Source organism: Vanessa cardui, chromosome Z (genome assembly GCF_905220365.1).
Source record: "Vanessa cardui chromosome Z, ilVanCard2.1, whole genome shotgun sequence".
Classification (NCBI taxonomy): Eukaryota; Metazoa; Arthropoda; class Insecta; order Lepidoptera; family Nymphalidae; genus Vanessa; species Vanessa cardui.
In genome coordinates this window covers 16,436,846-16,462,268 of record NC_061154.1, presented here as the reverse complement: position 1 = coordinate 16,462,268, position 25,423 = coordinate 16,436,846, and the positions used below count along the sequence as shown (strand labels likewise).

The following is a 25,423-nucleotide window of genomic DNA, read 5'->3' as shown; positions in this document are numbered from 1 at the left end:
TCACAACAAGAACTTAGCTAAACATTGATTAAATAAGTCATTAAATACAATCATTTTCATTGAATTAAATTATTATAGATAAGAACTATTAAAATTTTAAAATATCAAACATTTCAATAAAATTTAAAGTAATCTTGTAAACGACTTCCTTTACTTTCATTCTCATTAAGCTCCGACGAATTTCTTGACAATATATCCAGGGAATGCGTACACGAACGAAAGTATCAAGATGGCCAAGAAGATGAAGCAGCCGTATGCAACGATGTCCCACTTGTAGTTGTGCCACATGATGTAACGCAGAGACTTCAGCGGGTTGAAGAGCCACATGAACGACGAATCCGGACGACTGAAATATAAAAGAAACTCAAACTCAAATTCTTTTATTCGATATATAAGCATTACACTTACGTATCGATAGTAAAATTAAACACTACCACCGGTTCGGAAAAGGAAAGACCCTGACCTGAGAAGAACCGGCGAAAGAAATTCAGCGGGTCTTTTTTGGGTCGACATAAGATTCATCCATGATATACCTTTAATAAATAAATTACTTACTTTGGTCTATCCAAAGGATCGGGCTCACTGCGCCCTAATCCAGCTGGTACTTTATCAGCTTCCTCTCGCGTCAACAGATGTATCTCAGCTTCGACTTTTCCAGTGAGTTCCATTTCTTCAGTATCACCCTTTATATAGAATGGCCACCATCCCTTAACACGTTTTTGCTTAAAAATGTTCACCATTGGGACTGATCCGTCGTTACTCAGCATTTGCAGTGTGCATAGCTTAGAAGATTTAGCTCCGCGTGGGAATCGATTTAGATCCAGGGTTATAGCACCTATGAACAAAATATTATCATTAATTTATTATTTCGTTAAATGAAAACTATCTTGCTAAATAAATCATATGTTCTATATACCCAAAAAGTCATCAGTTGTGAAATGATCAGCATCCCAAACTTGCAATTCAAGTCGCGCCGGTATCTTGCATTCAGTTTCATCCCACGAAAAGACAGTTTCCTTTCGTGATATGACGATACGTTCTTCGGCTTCGAGATAGTCGAATGGATATATAAAACGCCAATTGAAATTGCCTTCACCGGTCAAAGAGCGATAGTGTATGTCAGTACTCTGGCAATCGTCGGGACCTTTCAGCCACCTAAAAAAATATTTGATAGTGAAAAGTCGTTATTTATATGCAAGCTTTATTGAAATTATAAAATAATAATAGATCCTGCTCGGTATTCCTTACCCCTTTACGTAAATGTCAGACATTTTCTCTCCTGTGAAGAAAGCGTCGTCTTCAAGCACAACATCATCGGTATTCCAAATTATTACTCTCATCTCATAGGACTTGGGCTTGCGAGGGGAAATGTCCAGTGGTGGTCCTGGCAGTGGCATGTCCATCGGGAACATGTCAACCCACATCTGAAGACGACCTTGCTCGATACCTAACATTATATTTACTGTTATTTAATATCGATGACATAACGGAAGTGTCGTTAAATAAATACTAATAAGCAACATTTCTGGTTTACCTGGTTTACTTGGATTGTAAAGAGGCCGAGTTTCCACGTGTTCAGTTACTAGTTTAGTCCCTATACGAGGGACTTCGTCCCACCGATGCAGCACTACCAGTGCCATCTGCTCTTCCATTGTATCCGGGTCAGAAAATAGCTCGGTATCGTTTAAGGGCATGTTGAATACCGTACGGCCAACTTTAATACGACCGTATTCGTATATCGGTGGATCGATTTTGCCGTCTTTGCAAAGCTTGGCCAAAATCTGAGTAGGTTTCATAGCGTCGCGCCATCGGTTGTATCCTTGCCTTAATACAATAATATTACATTAGCACTAATTGAAAAAAAAACAACGAATTATCATAACAGTGCTCAAAATTGAAAACTGCAAAAATACACAATAAATTAATTGCAATGTATATATTGTATTGTTCTAGTGCTGTATCTGTAAAGTTTTTAATCTGTTCAAAATTTTTAAACATAAACATTACAGTAAGGCATTTTGAGGTGTATACATTTTAAATTACTATTTGTTTTATCAGCATAGGATAACGTTAGTTTTAGTGCATATTGTTTAATTTGTGGATGTATGATGATGTCAATTATGTGGTTTAAACATAAAAAAATGATGATTGTAATATATTTTGTTTTTGATGTAGATTCTATGTAGTAAATTAATGTTTTATAAAAATTACGTACTCCTCATATTTTTTGGGCAAGCCACAAGTGGCCCTGTGGCGGCTGTAAAAGCGATTTTCAAGATCGATTTTGGTTTCACCGATCAAGTCATCGGATCCGAGTAAATCCCAATCATATACTTGTACAGTCAGCATTGAATCTTGAGGAATCGTGGCCTCGATTTCAAAACATTTGCCGAAGACTGGATTCAGTTGCTTCGACACGTAATTTTCCTTATCACTAATTTTCTTTGAGCCCAGTTGTAGTACTATATACGGATCAGCCTTGCCGTTCAAGTCCATCGGGTGAAGGTCAGTGGCCTTAACAATGTATACTCGTACTAAAACATGTATGGGCTCATTATTCGGCACACCTTGGAAAAATCCATGGTTAGGGTCAAATCCCATTATAGTGCAATCGTCTATTGCTCTCGGAAGAGGCCATTTGTAAACTTTAACCGCGCCCTAGAACAAGAATTATTCTTATAAAAAAGAATAGAAAACTTGCCATAACAGTAGTGAAGAATAAAAAGGAGATAGAGAAGCACAAAATGTGGGGATACCATTCAGAGATTCATTGGAAAAGAAAAAAAAAATGATAACGAAATGAAGAAAAGATGAAGGTGTGATGTGCGAGATAAAAGTTTCTAGATAATAAAGATTTATTTTTTAAACTTTGAATTTTACCTTAAAGACACCGACTACACGAGTATCGTCTTCTGAATCATCACCAGTTTTCTTGCCTCGATATAGTTCAAAGGATTGTAGCCATTCTTTGAATCCTTCGTATTCAGGCACAGCCTCAAGTTCGTGTGGTATTATCTAAGACAAAATAAAGTGCTATGTATTTGTTCTTATTGATAATAATTTTAATAAATAACTAAAATCACAGCTTACCCTTGTCAATGCTGAACGTGGAATTTCATTCTTCTTAGTCAAAACAGGTATTATTTTGGCTCTAGTAGAAGCTGATGACCGACGATTGGTTCCTCTTTCTAAACGAGGAGATTGAACTTCGTCTCGGGGGGAACGAGCTTCGTCAACGTATGAAAGTTGAGGCGTTTGAATGTTGCCTTGACGTTCCCTCTTGTTTTCTTTTTCTTCCTCAATCAAAAACTCAACAGACGCAAAATACTTTGTCCACCAATCTTTGTTACTGTCGTCATCGTCTAATACTGAATCAGTACTAGGCTTTCGATTTTTACCGCCTTCAAGCTTCAATACTTTTTTGGCCACCCCTGGCCTTCTAGTGCCGTATGGCATGGTCACGCGACCGTCGTGGAAGAGTAAAGGACAGCTTTCTCTTTCATTATCAACTGTATACACATCATCTTGAATAATGCAATTAGCCTGTAAATCAATATTATGTAATTGAATCATAGACTTTTTGCGTTCCTCAATATCTCTCTCGCGTTTGCTCATCGGAGTGTAGATGTATTTGTGTATTGAGTTGATAGTATGCGTTCCGACGAGCGTTACTCTTCCAAAACTGCGGCAATCTACAACTCGAATAGTCAGGGGTGGTCGATATAGGTCTTGATCCGGAAGTTCGACGTCAATGTACTTCACGGGTGATGAAAAATTTGGGTTACGTTTTGCATTTTGTATTACAGTAGAATAGATTATGTGTCCAGCGCATTCAATGTCCACTCTGGGTCTATCTACTGTAAGAAGATGAATGCGCTTCACGTCACGTAAGCCCCAAAACAAAACTTCGATACGATATTTTGATAAAGTTGGTCGTATTCCTTTTGGAACAGGATATCGTATTTCAAGGGGTTGATTTTCCGGGCACTCCTTAGGCGGAGGAAGCTCTGGCAAGCTTAAAGTTGAGTCTTTTGGTGGTATTTCAAGAAGTTCAAACGTAGCGAGTAGTTCTCCAGCTCCATCATCGCCTCGTGTGATCTCATACCACTCCAATGAGGGTGGAAATTGTGGTTTCTCATATAGCTCATTAGAAGCTTTTACTTGTGGCCTTGCAATTGTACGTCCAATATATTCGGATTTACCAACTTGGTCTTGATCAAATATCTCAACAACGATGGTAGGGGGCTCCGTTTTGATCTGATCTATGGTGCTATATAACGTAATGTCTTCAAAAACAAGGAGTTCATCCCAAGTCGGGCTCAATGTTTCATCAATAACTTTCGTTGTAGCACTGCATTCTTCGATGACTACTCTTGCGAAAGGGTCTGATAACCCTGAAGAATCCGAACCTATTAGCGATCTAGCTTGGTAAATATAGGCCCGCATTTGAAAAACCTGCAACAAAATACGGTATGTGTTTTTTTTCTAGAATACTATAATTAATAAATAAATAATTATTGTATACTTACGTGTTTCTCGAGATAATATATTGAGGTGGGAGCATTAGCTCTTAATTTGTCAGCATTTTTTAATTCATTATTATATTCAAAGCCTTGGGGAAGGCCGTCGATATAATGTTTCTTGTCTTGAACGACACCGAGCCACAGGTATACGTTGATCTTAGCCGGCACCGCCCACCCGCTCGGGAGAGATGCCCGTTTTCCAGGCCACTATTTAAAATCATGTATGTAATGTTAGCAAATAAAACATAATTTATCTTCGAAAATAGTCACAATAGGTAGAAAAGTACCTTCATGAACATTGACTGAATTTTCCCGCACATTCGTCCAGTTTCATCTCGACTTTCTGAATATATGAGATCTCTGGCGCTGAACCTTTGATAAGCGAGACGCTTTCCTTGGCTTATCATCCAGAGAAAAACATCTGGCATGGCTTGTTGGGCCTTAAAATATATTTTATTATAAATATAAAATATAAAACTTAATTTTGCATTAGAGAACAATTGTTTAAAATTTAAAATAAATATTAAAAAAAAAAATCCACCCAAACATTTGTGTCTTATTCCAAATTACGTGATTGCCCTATTTGCTGTCAAAACACTTGGAATTTGGATAGGTAGTGAATAAAGCTTCATTGAAGGAAGGTTGGTTAGGTTATTTCGGATGATCGCAATTGTTATTCAATACTTCCAGCGTTCTTGCCACCATTCCACTTGGTATTTGTATGTAGTTAAGGAATTAATGTTAATAATTCTTATATAAATAAAAATAAATAAATTGTGTACCAAATCAACAAATAATTTTGAACATTTTTTTACTCACATCTTCACATATGTGCTTCAGCCTGTTCAGATATGAGTACGCAGTACGCAGGCGTTCTTTTAAGGAATTTTTCGTTATTAGCGCCTTTAGACTTCGCGTCGAAACGCCAATTTGATCCTGTAAAATTATGCTAAGTTAGCATGCTTATATCAATATATTTGACTGTATTCATAACATATGTTATACTTCATATTGTCATATTGAAATATTGGTACTTACAATTTCTGATATGCATAATTTATGTCTTTCACGGTCAAGCTTAGTGTTGCCAATCGGCGGTGAGTTATTCATATGCTTTACATAATTGGTACAAGCCACGCTCACAGCCTCTAAGGCTGACTTCAGACCGGCCAAGCAAGTGTTGTCTGGACCTTCATCGGTCTGCAATGCGGTATTAGCGTCGGCGAGCCCCTCATCCTGCACATTTTCATTAAGAAATGGAAATATCATCTAATTAGTTGTCTTTATTTACTATTAACAAAACTTAGTTTAGGAGCTGCACTATATAATTATTACTAATTTGTTCATTCTAAAGTTAATTAATACTTACAAAGAGATCAATGATGTTCGCAATTAGGTTGGAGTTATACATGCGGCGGCGATGATCCGGCCAAATGCTTCGCACTTGCATGCACTGTTTGGTGTCCCAATATGGCAGATAGTAGTAATGCTTGTCACCGCAAGCGACAGCCTTGACGGGCACTGTCGTACTCTGCCAGTAGCCCGTGTCTGAACTTAATTCATCTGAAAGTTTTCTGATGCTGTACTATCGTAATTACACATTTGGCATGTGTAATTCAATTTGGAGTTTATTCAAAATTACTTGAAATAGTAAAATTACAAACGTGACCAAGTTGAGGGCTTGAACCAAAGGTGTAGGTACTTTAAAGTACCATCTGCGCCTAAATTGTCTACGTTATGGTAAAATAGTTAAAATGTGATATTAGTCATACCGAGATCGACGTTATCTAAATCTTGAGGTCTCCTCAAAGACTGGTTACGGCCGTCAATAGTGTTTCCAGCGTTACCGATGCTCAGCTCGAACTGAATTGGCTTGTCAACGAGGCTCTTGTCAATCATGTGAACATCGTATATGCACCCAAATAGGAAAAATTGCTCGTTTTTCTCGTACGAAGCCTCATGTATTGGTATAATAGGTTCAATTACGACATTCGAGGAGGGAAATTCGAAACTGTCAATGATCTCAGTTCGAATTGAGACGAGAACTCTGTAAAATGTAAATTAATTTTATTTTTCACTTCACTTTGTCTCAATTGTATCATTATCACGTCATAAAATTTTCTTCCTGGCTCAATTCATATACCTAGTATTATATTAGAATTAAAAATATGTGTTGATGCTTACCTAGCGCGATATGCAACACCCTCTCCCATTCCCAAATTCAGACCAGAATGCTGATCTAACAGGGTGTAATCACGAGTAGATCCATACATGTATATGTAAGATGGTCCGAATGTTGGTAAAAAACCTACCAAAAAGAGTACATTGTATTATGAATATAAGGCTCCAGGCTATACGGGTAAGTTCAACAAGAACAAATATTCAAACATCCTACATCAGTACCTATTGATATTAAAGAAGGAAGGAGTAACACGATGTATTATAAGTTTTGGGAAGAATCTGATCACCACTATCAGATCCATTACCACGAGACTTTAGATGAAGGAAACAACAATCATAATTCTTCTCTAAATCTTAAATGTAATTACTGAGACACTAAGTAATTAGTTGAACTTTCTATTTAGTAAATTTTTGTAGACATAACTGTACTTTTCTAGAGACAAATTTCTATCTCCTTTAAGAATTAATACTAAAATAATGGAAGACATTTTTCGATGTTCTTTTAAATAAATGTATCAGCTATATACTTACCTCCATCTCCATCGTAGGAAATAGTTCTTAGGTCGATAAAATGGGTGCCAATGACACTCGGGTGTACTGGGTGGTTGTCTCGGAGTTGTACCTTGATGCGCTGGCACAGCGGCGGAAACATCTCCGTAAACACTATTTGCTCATTCCATAATGGGTTGTATGAATTTTTCTTCACCGACGTGTATCCCTAATTCGAGTTTCAAATTTAAAAATCGAAATAGCCAAAGATATTACAGTTGTAATTCGATCTTCAACAACTCGTTGTACGAAAATGAAGATAAATAAGTTAATGTATATCTACACATTATACTCACAATCATACCGGCGAAGGAGACATGTACATAAGGATCCACCAGGTCTTGCCTTTCTCCAGTAAAAGCTTTTTTGACATTTGCCATAATGGAATAGTTCATCTCTGGGAGGCCATCGGCCTTGTAAACCTTTATTATGAAGCGAGCACGCTGACGCTCGAGGGGTACACCATCCGGGAGCAACAGGTTTCTATAAATAATTGGATTATAGAGTAAATCAGTAATCGTGTAATTCGTCTAGTCACTATATTCCTAATTAGAATTGAATTCCTAATTAAGAATGAAAACGTACCAAGTGAACTTTAACTGTGAGTCTTGTGTATAGAATATTTTATCAAAAGGCAATCGTTTTTACAATTATTTCAAGTATAGGGAACGCCTGAGACTACGGACCGTCGGGCACGCGTTATAAGAAAATCCGCGCAGAACACAGTCGCTCAAAAATTCCGCATAATCCAATTTTCCAACAGTCTACGATTTATATTTAAATAGAACCACATGATTGAAATCATAAAGATAATCATCAGCAGCGCGGCTGTCTTGAAACAAATGTACAAAATAAAACGCAGCAAAATGCTTTATTCGAATTTGTAATACAATATTATTTATACACACTACGCATCTGTTATAAAGACAAAGTAAATAAAACATCAAAGAGTACATACGATTCGTGTGTAAAATAAAATGAGAATAAATTGTTATCATCTGGACCCCCAAGGTTTTTGAGCCCCGGAGCGAGCAGCCGTGCCTTGTTCGAGAATGAAAACATACCAAGTAAACTTTATTTATGACATTTGTGGGATCTCCTTTCTTATTATTTCGTTTTATAATTCGCAAAGTGAATATTCCAAAAAGAGCTTCCTCCGCAAAGTGGTTGTAATAAAATGTAAAATGATTATTTATATTTCCTCGCTTGTAGATTTAAACGTCTTTCAAACAAGTAACAACAACAGCCTGTAAATTTCCCATTGCTGGGCTAAGGCTCCTCTCCCTTTAAGGAGAAGGTTTGGAATATACCACCACGCTGTTCCAATGCGGGTTGGTGCAATATACATGTGGCAGAATTTCAATGAAATAATACACATGCAGGTTTCCTCACGATGTTTTCCTTCAATGCCGGCATTATTTTATAAACACAAAATGAATATTCAGTGGCGCTTGCCTGGTTTTGAACCCGCAATCATAGGTAAAGATGCATGCGTCCTAACCACTGGGCCGTCTAGACCCTCAAACAAGTAACTCGTTAGTAATTCGGTCCACTGAGGCCTACGTTTCAGAAACCCAATTCGCTGTTCCATAATTTATTTAACACTGAGCGCTACTATATATTATTTCTAGATTAAAAATCGTCTGACCTAAATGATCGAAAATGAGTTCAACAGAACGAATAAGAGAAATATACTCAAATCGTTTAGTAGGTTTTACGAGACCCAGAGGGTCATAAACAAGAAATAAAATACGTACGGCTGTCTTGACATTTTAGGAGATGTAAACGCCGCATTACATAAGAGCATCGATACCTTTTACAACCTTATTTACAAATAGATATTTTAAATAAACTTAAAGAATACTAGGCAAAGCCGCTTTGGGTCAGCATTGTGAAATAATAAGCTTTTCTTTAAAAAGAGGAGGCCACTGTTGGGAGGCTCGGTAGCCTCGTAAAAGTTATCTCTGTCTGTTTTCTAGACTTTGAGGGAGATAAGGAATATTTTTTTAAAACAGAAAGGTAGTTAGTAAAAGGAATAAAAGTTTTTTGGAAGTTATTAATTTTTTTTATAGGTAAGATAAATAGTGACCGTCTTTTGTTTTTCTTTATAATTTAACATTTGTATAAACATTGTAATTTCTTTTTTGTGAAATGATATTTTCATTACGGCCGCGGGCGAGTCGATCTCAGAATCGAAGGATTCCGTACCATTATCTAAAAAACGGCAAAAAATTTGCCTATTGTATACAATATTTATTTTGCTCAGTTTATATTTTTGTTATAGCAGCAACATTAGCTCTGAAAACTCCTACTGTCTTACCACCAAGGTTCATGAGATTTAGCCTGGTGATAGACGGATATACAGCGGAGTTTTAGTAATAATGTCTAGTTTTATCCTTTAGGTTATACCCTAAAAAGTTGTAAGCCCCAACGGAAACAAGTCAAAATGACGTGTCATCATACAGTTGGTTGACAGTCTGTGGATTAACGCCAAATGACATCGTGTTAGTGAATTTGTCGTATGTTGATTTGACAGCTCGATTTCTTGTGAAAACTCCTGGGATATTGCAACAATACTGTCTGTAGAGAATTTATAATAGACGTTGGATTAATTACTCAATATAACACATATGATTGAGTCAAGTGACACAAAACCCTCTCTATTACATCTGAATATAACCATTTTTTAAGAAATTGCACAAACCTTAGCACCGAGGCCATCGAGTAACAGAGCAGCCCGATAACAATATTATCTTTTAATCTGCGTTTTTTCAAATATCCTTCAGATTTATGAAATAATTATTCAACAATAATAAGTCAAAAAAAAAATAAATAGACAAAGACTCTTTCATTGTTAATTTCAGTTTCTGATGTTTTGAAATTGGAAAGCCGCTGTTCAGATTTATATTTACGAAAAATAGGATGCGTTTTTAAAATTTCATCAACTTTGTAACTTTTAAGGGCGAAAGTTTACGGAAGTTTGTCATTCGACGTCAGAAGTTTGTAGAACGATCATATGTTATGACGGTTAGTATTGCAGTGAAATATAAAACGTGGACTACACTATTTGAGCTTTTGAACTGAAGATCCTGAAAAATAAATGGGACAGGGGCATCCTATAACAGAAGTATGAAGGTATAAGTATCAGTCTATTTTGAAGGTATAAATTATAAGATTTTAAATTTACATGTTTTTTTATTACTGCAACTATATGAAAATAATAGGAATATAAAGGGGTATTTATAATTTTCATTTTTTGTTTGGGTACTTGATATTTCGACACGAGTCTCGTGAACAAGACAATCGTAAATAATGTCGAAATCGTTTTATTATATTGATAGTCTTTGTCGAAGAACTATTATATCTTTCTTGAGAGCGAATATAGCAAGTGACCAAGTGATAGAGATTTTTTAAGATGTTTTCGATTGGAAATTTATTCAGCATCTGCCCCAATTCTGACCAAACGTCTAATCGAACGTAAGGGAGAAAGTGTATTCGTTTTAAATCGTTATATCAACATAAATATTAATTCCACTAGAAAATTCGCTCGAAGCCAATGTAATAACCTCAAAATATTTGTATTACGTATCTAAGTTCAAGATAGACCCCAATCTTGTTCAATTAAGTTTTTGATAATAAAGAATCCAAAAGTGATTAAGTGGGAACCCTTAACAAAGCCGCGTCATTTTGAAAGCGTTAGACGGAGATAATAACGTGACATAAAAAATTATCGAAAAAAGACTGTTACTCATAAATCGTGGTTTTATATAAAAATGATTTTGGCAGCGTTTGTATGTCAAATGTTAAAAATGTTTTCCTAAATATAGAAGCAAGAATAATCTGTGGGATTTTTGTATATTTAGGTACATATTTAAACTTTTTATTTGTATATTATTGTACCTGACATTACTACCCCCTTTACATGGGTGAACATTTTTCCAGACAGACAAAAAAGAAACCCAAACAATATTGTGTGTGAAAATATTTAAAATTTCAATTAAAAAAAGTAAAACAAAACTGCTAGTAAGCGTAAAAGCAGATATAGTACGACAAAACTTATTTGTAGCATCGGCAAATTCAATAAACCGATTACTGCCGATTTATGCAACCAATAGTTCCCTATCGCGCCATTCGGCGCTATTCATCGCAATAGATTCTCGCGCCAGTTCAACCCGAGAAAGCAAGTGCATGTAAATCGACGTGTCGAATTGACGAATACATTTGGTCATATGATATTACAAGTTATACGTACGTACTTATATAAATTACGTTTGTGTAAAGATGATATTTCCATAAGAAATAAATATTAATTATTTGGGATCGCATACTTGATTCGGGTGTGATCGGTTTTACGAATTTTGCTGATGCGACATCTAAGTTGTGTCGTACTATAACAGTTGACGTTTGTGTAAAAAGACAATAAACAATTCGAAAACAAATTGAACGTTTTCATCGCGGATATTTATTTTTATTTCCGCAGAATAAAAGTTACCAAAGCTAATATTAAACTGAAAAAAATAACAACATACAAATTGGAAACTGTTGATTCGTATAAAAATTCTAACTCTCCAGAGTTGGAATGAACCGAAAAAATAAAAACAAAATATTCACTATACAGCAAAGCTTGTTGAAACTGAGCTTTAATCACGAACTACGAGCTAAAATGTAAAGTTATTTCACGAATAAATATAGGATGTTATTCTTTAAACACACGAGGTTTCAATTACGAGACTCTTGACATTCGTTGTGGAATATTTAAGTAGCTACAGTTGCGCTCAGACACTCGACTTTTAATTTAATGATGTATACCTTTATTAAGACGAAGCATACAACACAGTCTTCCTAGGAAATTCGATTGAGTGTGGGGAAACACACTGCAAACACACACACAAATTACATATCACGTTAGAGTTTAAAATGTTACGAAACTCAACTCAACCAGATCTTCCTTCATCTTTCCTTAACAAATGTCACATTGTCATAATATATTCCAAAATCTATATGTATCTTACATTTTGCTGAGCCGAGATGGCCTAATGGTTAGAACGTGTGCCTCAGGCAAGCATCACTGAATATTCGTGTGCTTAATTTGTGTCTAATTTCACAGATATTCTGCCACATGTGAATTCCACATTGATTTATTACTCATGAAAGATCAATGATTTATTTATCTCCTGTCATGAATAGGCTCTAGAGTTTAAAGTTAAATAAAGTAAGTTGCCCTTGATGCCATAACTGTTCTTATATTTAACCAAACCCAAAAACTTTAATTCAATACGGAGTAGTTTGAATCAGTAATAAAATACTATATGTGTCATGCTACTAAATATATTTGCGGTTGGTCGGAGTTGTTATAGTTCTTGCTTTCCATTTCGCAACAAAGGTCATACGAAAAAAAAACTAACAGTTGGCCTAAACATTCAATATTCATTATTGACTGTTTCATATTTCGTTCGATTTCAGCCTAGTTCTATTAGTATGTTCAATTTCCTACAAACAATGGATAAGTAGGACCAAGTAGGTCATCGACTAAAGATGACTCATTGAAATTTTGGAAATACAAATCTGTTAGAAATTGGCGTTTAAAGTTGATTTGGTAAAATACTTTTATGTGATGCAAGAAATACTCACGCTTCTATGTCGTCATCATCTTTGTCACTCTTGGGAGGTATCTTGATGGGATCTCCTTTCCCGATAACGGTGATGTCACACTTGAGATAGCCCTTCGCACCAGCGGCCATGTCATCAGGGTCAGTGAGCAATGCCCACTTGTGGTAGAATTGACGGTCTGCGAACAAATTCCGACATCAATTATAACGATAATGTCAAGCTGTAAATTTAAACCAAAGCCTTGCCATGATCCCTTTCTATCTTCTATTTTAGAACTACCAGTATTTCTAAAACATTAGGACATTTTTTCATTTGTAAAAACGTGTGACTGAATACGATTTGGTATTAATTGAAGAGACGTATTGATATGTTTAAATGCTCGTAAATACTCTGAAATATTCATACAATACGATACATTGTTCGTAATATTTTATATCATTTTGATTTTCGCTTACGCTGAATAATCCCTTAGCGTTAAATCCCTGAACATCAGAGTGTTCGAACGTATTTCATTTTACTGGTATTTCGCTGCGTTCATGTATTCAAATCCGCATACAGCACATGGGGTCAAAGGCAATGTCATTTGCAAATGACTTCCAAGCGCTACCAAATATGTCAAATTTTGAAGGATATGTGTAACACGTACAGCGCAACAAAGCGCTTTTACGGCTGCAGTTATAGCTGTAGCCGTTTGTATAAAAGGGGTCGGCGCTTTTCTATATTTTGCTATTAATTTAATTTAACAGTTTATAAATCTCAGAATTAAATACATCGTTAGATTATAATCTACCTCGCGAGATGGTTAGTGGTCGATAGACTTTTTGTAGCTTAAATCCTAAAATCTAGCCATGTTAAGAATTTTATGATGATATACAACATGATAATTTGAGCGAATTAAATTACATCACCCAGAAATACTAACGGCTCCAATTGTTGTACCTAATGTCGAATATAATGTATTTTTATATATAATTATTAAATGTTACCGCTACAAAAGCTTCATTAAATTATTCCTAGAATGGGTATTTCACTAATAAGTATTAATTGCTTTAATGAACATGACGTCTCAGAGAAATTACAACATTATTTATTAACTAATGTCAGGCAAAGGCGAAAATTATGTTATTAATAATGATGAAGTTTAATTATTTCATAGAAAAACCGATCTACGGCTATTTTTGCGAAAAGACGAAAGAAATATCAGACAAATATCTGGGTTTCAATTTCTTCTCTACGGTACGTATGCGCTATAAAACGTAATTATCAAATTAGTAGTTGAAAAATAAGCGAAGGATTAGCTACTTAGCCTTGATGACCATTACGAGACACTATTGCAATAGAAGAAAACTCGAAACAGACGACGTATGTGAAGTGTTAGAATGTTGTGCGATTTGACTTTAATAACATATATTTGTAGGATACACGTCAAAAATATCAAAATTATGTATCGTGGATTGCTAATCATTGATGAGTGAAATACGAAATTAATTCTTACAGAATCGCACTGCTGAAATTTAATAAAATCTGTACCTATTGGACCAAATTAACTAATCGTTTAGTGTCGCTGAGTTTGGACCCTTAAAGTTTGTTGATACACATGATAAAATTTACTAGATCCGCTTAAATTTTGAAACATTCGCATTGCAAAAACATGGCATCAATATTCGCTTATTTACAAAACGATATAACAGAATGATCAAACAAGTCGCATCAACAAGTTCGCTGAGCGTTATATCGAGAGCAATGCATTTGCAAAGATTAAATACACACCATCCAGTTCATTATATAATTTAGTGAGAGAGCTGTTCTTTAACAAATATTTCATCAAATCGGACCCTATCAATGTATTTTTTCTTGGAAAAAATAATAAAGACGGTGTATTCGTTTTCCATACATAGAAAATAATATTTTCAATAATTGGTCTCGTAAAACAAATTATAATGATTTTGTAAGGATCCAAGATAACAGTTATTTAGCTTTATTTATATTTATCAAATTTATATTGATGTTTACAAAGAGTGTATAAATATTTCAACTGGACTTGTTACTTTTCCAGAGTTTTTGACTAAAAGCCTCATACAAATTTCCATCCTCTAGATTGAGGGAAAAATGTTACAGGTTTTATATATTTTTTGTTGCTTATGTACCAATACTTAAACCTTTTATGTAAATAATCATGATAATATATAACTTCAACGTTAATATAAAAGTTACATTTTATAAAGTGGATTTCGAATTGCATTCATTTATTATATATCTCATAACAGATGTCAGACTAACTCTCAAAGGTTCTACCCAACGATAAGCCCTCTGTGGCAACACCGGGTCAGAAAATAAACACCAGCGTCCACGTAACGAACACCGAAATATTTTTCGGGAATAGTCGCTTATTTGTCTGCGTAAAAAATGTTTATTGTGTTACATACTTATTTACAACAGGCTAGGAACCAAAACTTACTAGTAAGGACTAGTACTTGTGTCAGGACGGCCCGCTCTTCCATTACAAAATAATTAAATTTATGTACAATCTATTCTTTTTCTAAAACAGTTGAATAATTTAGACCAAACCTAAGAGAGTGTGTAGAAATATAATTTAAATTTAAACAAAGAAATTCAATTTTCTTCTTTATTATGCCGTAATTGTTTTAATTCTACAAAAAATCAATTTTCATTCCATGTGTTTAATTTGTAAATATAATTAATCTCGAGATCAGTGAAGGGAAACATCGTGAGGAAACCTGCACTGTGTGAGCAGTGTGTGACCTTGTAATGTGCTCTTAACCTTCTACGCAAAAGGAGATGGGGCCTTATCCCAGTAGTAGGAATTTTATAGGCTGTTACTATACTATACCTGATGACAAGTGGTCACCATCGTAGACATTGGCATTGAGATATTAATTCTTATATCCTTACATACTAAAATGTTATGCCCCTGTGTCTGTAGTCACTCACTCTTAAAATCAGAACAAGGGCACAGTGCAAATATTTTGCGCCTTTGTGCGATTATAATCAACTAAACGAATAAATTAAAAAATAAAACTTTATTACAATGCAGACACCGTTAACGAGCAAGTCGCTTTAAATATGCAAATAGCCTTCACGCGTCGCCATATTTGTGAAAAATTACATTTGTTCTTGAGTGAGCTACTGTGCCCATAACTTCGTAAGTGCATATTAGACTATATTATTTTCTGTAGTGTTATCTCTTGAATTGTATTAGATCACTGTCATCTATAGATATACCAGGAAATATATTCGAGTATAAATCGCTCAGTCACAGTCAAAATTCTTAATTTTTTTTAATAGTATAGATTGGCGGACGAGCATATGGGCCACCTGATGATAAGTGGTCACCATCACCCATAGACAATGACGCTGTAAGAAATATTAACTATTCCTTACATCGTCAAGCTTTGGAACTAAGTTGTTATGTCCCTTGTGCCTGTGGTTACACTGGCTCACTAACCCTTTAAAGCGGAACACAACAATACTGAGTACTGTTATTTGGCGGTAGAATAACTGAGGAGTGGGTGGTACCTACCCAGACGGTCTTGCATAAAGCCTTACCACCAAGAAAATGCAATATAGAAGTAATCACTTGCTTATTGAAAGTAAAAAATCGACCACCTGTTCGGAATTTAATGTCTCCGACCCGACAAGTACCGGTGAATGAAAATCAGCGGGATATATATATATACATATATAAATATATGTATATATATATACATATATAAATATATGTTTTTTTATTTCATTTTTCATGTACATTGTATTTTATAATAAACATATTTTTGTCATTTGATACCGCCTGGAGGCGATCATCTCATTCCCAAGTCAAGTAGAAAGTCATTATTGTTGTAATATAATTTAAAACACAAATGCTCTTTAATGATTCTTATACATTTTACAATTGAATAGTCTACCGCATCACCAAGCAGTTAAACCAAATCACAATGATACAGATTATTGCTGGGTTTTGCTGTTTCCCAAAAATATCGAACCAAATGATTCAAGACATCGCCTACTTTGATTTTTGCTTTTTATATTCCTGTAGACAAACCTTTTCAAAACAACGTATATACTTAGTGACTACTCAGGAACTTTTTCACTGGAACTGTATCAATATTAAAATATTCTTTAATATAGTAATGAGCAGTTTTTTCAAATAATTATTTTTTGATTTGGAACAGAATTTTAAACGTATCAAAAATATTATAATGTCATCAATTTAATTTTTGCGTTTAATATTCGTCGACAAATCTTTCATTGAAACGGCTCCTTATACAGCACTGTAAAAGCAATTTCACAGATCGGTGTAACCTTTTTTCTTCGTTTTATTATGAAAATACGAGTTTCTGTGACTGCGACTCTTTTCTTATTCTTTGTGCTTTAAGATTGATTCTTTGAAGTCTACAAAGGTAAATTATGTTTTAAGAGCAAAGGGTGGATTATGAAGTGGCACAGTGGCGTATAACAGAAACTTTTTTTATAAATTCTCACAAATAGATATGACAGTGTAAATCAAATCAAAATATTTGCTTGTATTGTTTGGTCACAGGTAATTTTTCAATGTAATATATTGTGCTTTTAATTTAGATAAGGTAAATAGATTGGTATATAATAAATAATATCATAACATAGACTAACAAACTACGTATCTAGAGTAAGTCTAACTTAACCTAACACCAAATAAATATTTAATCTTAAAAGACCAGATTACTCATACAGAAAGGCTGGCATTTATAGTTATCGAGTTTATTTTATTGTTTGTTCATTATTGTTTCTATATGAATAATTGTTGTTTTAAAATCCTTGTGTCTGTAATTATGAATACTTTACTGCTATAGGGTGACATTCAACAAGTATCTAAATTTGTTTCATTCGTAATTTCATTTATATTCATCGTCTGATCGAATTATCTCGCGCTCCGCTCCTATTTGCATACTCTAGTTCCATTTCGAATGCGAAACAAATTCTCCATGGCTTTTAACCTGTTGTATGAATATGTATACAAAGGTTTACAGTGTATTCGAAATATTGAAATTGTTTCAAAAACTCTATTTGAATGTAAACGTCCGTGGAGAATGTCTGAATTAAATACAATATATGAAACAGTATTTCTATATTTAATATGCTTGCAAATTGATTTTAGATTAATTTTAGTCACCGAATATATGAATGAATAAGAAAATATATTTTTTATTCGTTGACATATGTTTAAAAATATAATAGCAAATAATGCAAAAAGTAAAAAAAGTAAAGTAACAGCCTGTAAATTCCCACTGCTGGGCTAAAGGCCTCCTCTCCCTTTAAGGAGAAGGTTTGGAACATATTCCACCACGCTGTTCCAATGCGGGTTGGTGGAATACACATGTGGCAGAATTTGTATGAAATTTGTCACATGCAGGTTTCCTCACGATGTTTTCCTTCACCGCTGAGCACGAGATGAATTATAAAGACAAATTAAGCACATGAATCAGCGGTGCTTGCCTGGGTTTGAACCCGCAATCATCGGTTAAGATGCACGCGTTCTAACCACTGGGCCATCTCTGCTCTTAAAATAATGCAATAATGCAATAAATGGAATTTATTGTACAGCAATTTTTTAATTCGGAACTTTAAAATGTTAAATGAAATCTTACACGGGTAATGCAATCCGATTCTATCAGTAATCGCACCGAAGTAGAATTAACGTCTAAATAATACATATATCAGATCCACACTGTACACGTATTTAAATGTTTTGTTCGAAATGATGGTTTCGCAGAAACATGCACCATTGCTGTTGTCATTTCAAGCATGGAATTACTATAAAATTATAATAAAATGAAAAACGAAAAAAAAAGTCGATCACGATAATTTTTAAAGAAATTATTTTTACAATTGTGTGTAGCGTATAAATGTTCGAAACTAGTTTGAAAAAAATAAAGACTCACTGAGTTTCTTTCGCCGTTTCTTCTCAGATCAGAGTATTTCCTTTTACGAACCGGTCAGTGGTAGTGTAATTTGACCATCAATAATTAATCATAATGCTAAAATGATATATGAAGCTTCTATATTGAGTAAAGGAATTTGAGTTTGAGTTGAGTTTGCGTATTTTCTATACTATCCTAAAATCGTAATATGATATAACAAAGACTGAATTTGGAATAAAGACATTTAATAAATTAAGTTATCAGATTATTAAGGGTGATGTGAAAATAATGGAGCGTTGTTGAAAAAATTTCCCTATTTTACTTGGTGGTAGGGCTTTGTGCAAGCCCGTCTGGGTAGGTACCACCCACTCATCAGTTATTCTACCGCCAAACAACAGTACTCAGTATTGTTGTGTTCCGGTCTGAAGGGTGAGTGAGCTAGTGTAACTACAGGCACAAGGGACATTACATCTTAGTTCCCAAGGTTGGTAGTATATTGACGATGTAAGGAATAGTTAATAATTCTTACAGCGTTAATGTCTATGGGCGATGGTGACCACTTACCATCAGGTGGCCCATATGCTCGTCCGCCAACCTATACCATAAAAAAAAAAAAAATTAAAATTATAAAGCGGCTCGCCGCACGACACCTTTCCGCTTTCCCTGTGTAGCGGAGGTCGAAACTAGTTACAAACAAAATTAGCTACGTGACAACACAATTTGAACTCCGTGCTACGTTCGAACCCGCAACTACTGGTTTGGTTAAACTTTTCATCACTGCCGTAAGTGAATAGTGAAGTGAAAACATATTTTGACATTTAGTCACTCGATATCATTGATATCGTGAACAATGTTAAACATATATCAATAGCGTAAACAGACTTTTGTGCCAGTGGTATATGGGACGAAGGCTACACATGAGAAGTCGGTTCTTCTTCTTCTTTGAAGAGTTTCATCCGCAGATGTATAGAAATTTAAAGTGGATACTTGATGCAAGTTATATTGCTACGATTGAATAGTTATTAATATTAGAGACCGGAAAAAGTTACAGGCCGGTTAGAAATCGGTACTAATCGGCTGTAGGAAAAAAAAAATGAAATCGTAATAATTGTAAATGAACTAAGCTTTCCTTGTACGTTACAATGGAATGAAATCAAAACAAAATCTGTCATTATTTTCGTACTTCCTAAAAAGATTTTTTTAATGTATTCATTTTGAGACGATACAGAAAAAGCGGTTGATTATCGGCGAAGTTGTTATCGGAACTTTTAAAGCCAAATTAAAGTAAATATTGGTAGTGATATGATCGGGTATTTATATCTAAAGGTATATGTACTGTATTATACTAATAAAGCGGATAGCATATAGTAGAGCTATAAGCAAATCGAATGGAAAAGCGAAAATGTAAATCCAGTGTTTGTTAAATAACTCCTTTTTCGATTCGAGTGGTGTATAAATTTGTTTTGTCATCTGCTATCGCTTGCCAGTGTCCAAACAAAGAATAGATTAACTTTTATATTGCACTAGTTAAGCCGGAAAAACGTTGCCTGTCCGTGTACATAGCGAATGTTGCAGAGTTCGGAACCGTATAAACTTTAAAGCTTTGGATAAATCCTTTTCCATGAAAAATACACACGCGACGCAATAATTTTTGTAACGAATTTTATTCATGTCACACCGTGAGACCATCGTCAACAACAACAGTCTGTAAATTTCCCATTGCTGGGCTAAAGGCCTCCTCTCCCTTTGAGGAGAAGGTTTGAAACATATTCCACCACGCTGTTCTAATGCGGGTTGGTGGAATACACATGTGGCAGAATTTCTATGAAATTTGTCACATCCAAGATTCCTCACGATGTTTTCCTTTACTCCTCTTCCTTTGGGTGTAGGTTTGGAATATATTCAACAACGCTGTTCCATTCAGAGTTGGTGGAATACACATATGGCAGAATTTCTATGAAATTAGACACATGCTGGTTTCCTCTGAGATCGCTCAGATGCACGCGTTCTAACCACTGGGCCATCTTAGCTCAGATACCATTGTTTATTATTTGTAAAATAAAGTAACAGTAATACAAGGTAATGAGGATAATATTTATTATAATACAATGTGGTTTAAAATGTTTGCAACTCGATTCAATGTAATACGTGATCTTGTAACCAACTTCAGCCGGTAATTGCCCGCTGACTAAGCATAAACAAGCCGGGAAATGTAATTATAGGACCAAGAAATACAAAAAGAAACAGCGATTTTATTTGAGATTTTTCCGCGTAGAATACTCTAGACGTACCGTATTAAATTTTATTATTACACTTTAAAAAAATGTAATAAGAGGTATATTTTATTCTGTAATAATGGTAGGCGGACGGGTAAATATGTCACATGATGGTAAGTGGTCACCACCGCCCATAGTCATTAGCGCCGTAATTAATATGAACCATTCTTTACATCGCCAAAGCGCCATCAATCTTTTGAACTCTGATGCTACGCCCCTTGTGTGTGTTATACTGACTACTAACATTCAACCGGAATACAACAAATTTAAGTATTGTTATTGGCATTAAATATCTGAGAAATGATTGGTAGGGGACGACCCAGCCTTGACCCCCCAATTGTACCAAATGGAATAAAGCCTTATCACCAACTTCACCTCATCATGTCATCATTATGTTTAATGTTAAGCTTAATTTTGAAATGATAACTTCTTAAGGGAGCCAACCGTTACGTAACCGTTACGTAACGCGTTACGCCGGCAATCTGTCTTGCCCTTCTCTTGCGCATACGGCAGCGACTAGTTTAAGTTACCACTTCTGCCAGGCGTCCTGTGACGTATTGTATCATCCTAAACGATAAAGCAATTAGATGACTGTCTGTCACCAATTATCGGTGAAGTCTTCTCATAAACTTTAAAGTAATGATTTTTTCCGTGACTTTTATTTCTGTTCAATCGTTCGTTCGTTCGTCGGTAGCATTCACTCATCATTTATTATACCATACTTTTAAGCGCAATCAGAAAACATACGAGGAACATAAAGTCAAATTGAACTTTAGCAAAAAAAGTTGAAACTTAGTAAAAGTATAGTAAAAAGGCTTAATTGAACTTTATGAAGTCTGATTTAGTTGAAGCAATCTCGTTACAAATTAAACAGTTCTTCGAAGATATAACGTTCTCAATTATCAGTAGTTTTAATTATTGGCAGTATAAACTACGGTCTAGGCTAATTAAAAAGTGTGACAAGTTAAAAAAATAAAGCGAGTTTATTTAATTCAGTTCCGCCAGGGATTTCAAACTTTCCGTGCTTATTAATTAATTAAAAATAGTTTCCAAAGAAGATATTTTTAAATTCCAAATATAACGAGCATAGTGCAGATTACTCCATATAATGAATGAAAATTAAAAAAATTGGAAAAAAAACGATAAACTTAAATATTAGAACTCTCCAGTTTTTAAATCTAACAAGATTTGAAAACTTTTAAAATACGATTTCCAGTTTGAAGTAATTGAATCGTTGATAATTTAAGTAAGAAACGTTTGTAGCTTGTCGTCCAGTAGCAATGAAAACCGTTGATCCAGCTTAATGCTTGCTCTACAAACGTTCAAATAAAGTGTGTGTGATCAAGGGAAAACTAGCTTAGTTTGCAGGTAAGAGGATATTAGCAGCACCACCGACACCGACTGCGCAGGATGTAGCATTTATATCCGATGTCTATTTCTATCTCGAAACGTTTATTAAGTATTCAGGCGATTTTAATGTTTTAAAGCTTTAATTCAACGGTTTAGTTACTATGTGTATGTTTAATCTTGCAACTGCATTTAAACCAATCGATTGAGCACACATTTTGCGAACAAAAACATCAACAATGGTCTGTAAATTTCCCACTGTTGAACTAAGGCCTCCCCTCCCTTTGAGGAGATACACATGTGGCAGAATTTCTATAAAATTAGACACATGCAGGTTTCTTTTCGTTTCATTATAAACACAAATTTAGCACATGAATATTCAGTAGTGCTTGCCTGGGTTTGAACCCGCAATCATCGGTAAGAAACACGCGTGCTCACCACTGGGTCATCTCGTCATTTTGCGCACATTTTGGTAAAATATAATTTGAGATAGTAACTTGTGATTTTGTTACGAATTATAAAGCAATTCGCCAACGGGGCCCGCCGCTGGCTGGTGGCAGGTTACACGGTAATTGAGGGGCTCCAAATATTCGTAGCATACAATGTTCAACGGAAATAACGTCTACATTATGGGGAGAGAAATAAACTGAATTTTGTATATTGAGCAGGAAATTTGAAACGGTATTCATTCCGCAGAAATAAAAGAGAATGTTGCAAGGAAGATAATATAGGAATTCATATTTTATTTCCTGTACTTTTATTTAATTATGACAATCTCTTTAATTTATTGCTGTGTGTATATTTTATTTTTGAATCATGCTTAAAGTCCATTCCTGTTTCTGTTCCAAATCAAATCAAATTTATTCAAATAAATTAGACAATTAAGCGTTTTTGAATCGTCGATAAAATTAATACTACCACCGTTTCGGAAAGCATCTTCTATCGAGAAGAGATAGCAAGAAACTCGCATAGTAACTCTTTTCAAATAAACAGATTAAGAATGTCGTTTTTTACAATCATTAGTCGTGTGATGGAACCCGAACCTATTCCATTCCTTCCATTTATATGTTACGAGTAGTAGAGCTCCCTTTCATAACATTAGTTACTCCCTTCTTGTACTTATGTATTTTTTTCTTGTACTTACTTTATAAAATTTATTATTCATGAGAAGATTACTTACCTCAGTAGTAACATATTTCTCATGATATTTTTCTATCCCAAGCACTCCAAACCGACGGTATAAATTTACGATCGGCTCGGAGTGTTTTGGAAAGAAGGTAATGAAAAACTATAACCTTTTTAACTAAAGATAATCTGTATGTTTTCCTTTCGTGGCCGATTACTATTGTGATGTATTATAAAACGATTTTGAAAATTAATGCCTTTCTCATAATTTGTTCAATTACCTGGAATTACACATTGCCCAAGGCAAGGGAATGTAAACCTTACAGCCGAACTTTACTCAGAATTTCTTGAAAGAAAAACCCAATTACTTTTATTGTTTCGACCCGAAATTGACCTCGACCTGGGGACAGTTCAATTAAAGGGCAATACAAACGAACAAAACACTTGTCTAAACTCTGCCGTGTTTTATCAGGAGAATTAATATAACTCAAAACATTTCAGCAACTTTAAAACATGATTAAATATTCTATATAAAAAAAGAAAAAGCCAGGAGGATATCGTTTCATTCCCGTGGTGTGCCATCAACCATGAACTCACAAATTGCATAATAACCTTTCGCACACGAGCGTTCATAATTTCATTTTTTAATTTATCGACCGAGACATTTTGTCTATTTTTCAACCGACTTCAAAAAGGAGGAGGTTATCAATTCGTCTATATTTTTTTTGGTGAGGTTTACATTGCCCCACCAAAAGGTCGCTGACTCTATGCAATCGAGAAACAAGAATAACAAATTGTTTGTTACTTATTACTTTTACCAATGCTGTGATTACCATCACATTTTCTTACGAATTCATTAATTTGAAGTTCTTACTAAAAAATTAGATTCTCAGATCTGTTTGAGTGTAAATTTTACAATTCTGTTCTGGTGACAAGATTAACATATAGAAATGGACAGTTCACGTATATTAAAGCTTTTTTTTATTTAATATTTAAGATTAATAATATGAATTTTACAAACCTGGCTGATTCCATACTGTGGCAACATCCAATTTGAAAATTCCGAGCAGCTTGTCGGAACGCAGGATGCGACGTGAGTGCAGCACCTGCAACAAATACATGTGCACGTGACATGTGCATGTCACTGTATAGTATTTATCCTAGAACGCAGCCCTGTTTGATGTGCTATTTTTTTAGCTGTAAGCGTTTCTTATATTTTTTATTAGGTCTGTATTTATAGTTTTCGCTTTTTTGGTTTTTTTTTTATTATCATAATTTATTTTAATTTTATTTTAATAATTTCCCAGTAAGCTGAAGTCAAATCTACTGTAAAATACTTGTAGGTTTATTGAACAATATTACGTAAACAGATTTTTTTTTGTGCGTGTGTAAGTGTATACCTGTGAATGTGTGCGTTTTTATAAAATTAAATATTTGTTTATTTTCTTTTATTTTATTTCAAACGAAAATTGATAGGCTCTCTGATTGAAATATTTTGTTTACCATTTGATATTATTGTTTTTTTATTATTTTGACATTATATAATTGCACTATCTATGCACATTTTAAATTATTTCATAGTATTCAGTATATTTATTAAGTCAGTTATATGTATTTAGTCGCAACTTTAGCTCGTTTAAAACTCTAAATATAGATTATAAATATAGATAAAATTAGCTTAGCTTAACACGTTGGTAGCGGTGACATTTTTTAAATGTTATCATTCCTGCGATCCCGTACAGCATTCACCGAGACCTCGTATGAATACTATCATAATACCGATACGGGGCGTAATAGACCCCGTAACGTTTAAAAAACTATCTCGATGTTGTGTGATGATGTGTTGTCATTGAATTTTATATCTTTTGTGCCATGGCCAAAGAGACCCCGTATTAAA

The 25,423-nt window shown here is 34.6% G+C and overlaps 1 protein-coding gene across 1 annotated transcript in view; it reads right to left on the bottom strand.

The window, feature by feature from the left end:
- LOC124543385 (otoferlin-like) overlaps window positions 1-25,423 on the bottom strand; it is a 93,566-nt gene continuing 68,143 nt past the window's right edge. The window contains exons 8-26 of the mRNA XM_047121599.1: window positions 24,548-24,632; window positions 12,885-13,041; window positions 7,550-7,736; window positions 7,236-7,422; window positions 6,708-6,831; window positions 6,296-6,570; window positions 5,893-6,086; window positions 5,562-5,759; window positions 5,343-5,459; window positions 4,811-4,963; window positions 4,530-4,730; window positions 3,091-4,455; window positions 2,881-3,015; window positions 2,216-2,658; window positions 1,535-1,824; window positions 1,249-1,447; window positions 917-1,155; window positions 556-835; window positions 1-346 (exon numbers count right to left, since the gene is read on the bottom strand). Of these exons, the coding sequence (XP_046977555.1) occupies window positions 166-346; window positions 556-835; window positions 917-1,155; window positions 1,249-1,447; window positions 1,535-1,824; window positions 2,216-2,658; window positions 2,881-3,015; window positions 3,091-4,455; window positions 4,530-4,730; window positions 4,811-4,963; window positions 5,343-5,459; window positions 5,562-5,759; window positions 5,893-6,086; window positions 6,296-6,570; window positions 6,708-6,831; window positions 7,236-7,422; window positions 7,550-7,736; window positions 12,885-13,041; window positions 24,548-24,632 (5,010 nt within the window). The 3' untranslated portion in view covers window positions 1-165. The remainder of the gene's footprint in view (window positions 347-555; window positions 836-916; window positions 1,156-1,248; window positions 1,448-1,534; window positions 1,825-2,215; window positions 2,659-2,880; window positions 3,016-3,090; window positions 4,456-4,529; window positions 4,731-4,810; window positions 4,964-5,342; window positions 5,460-5,561; window positions 5,760-5,892; window positions 6,087-6,295; window positions 6,571-6,707; window positions 6,832-7,235; window positions 7,423-7,549; window positions 7,737-12,884; window positions 13,042-24,547; window positions 24,633-25,423) is intronic.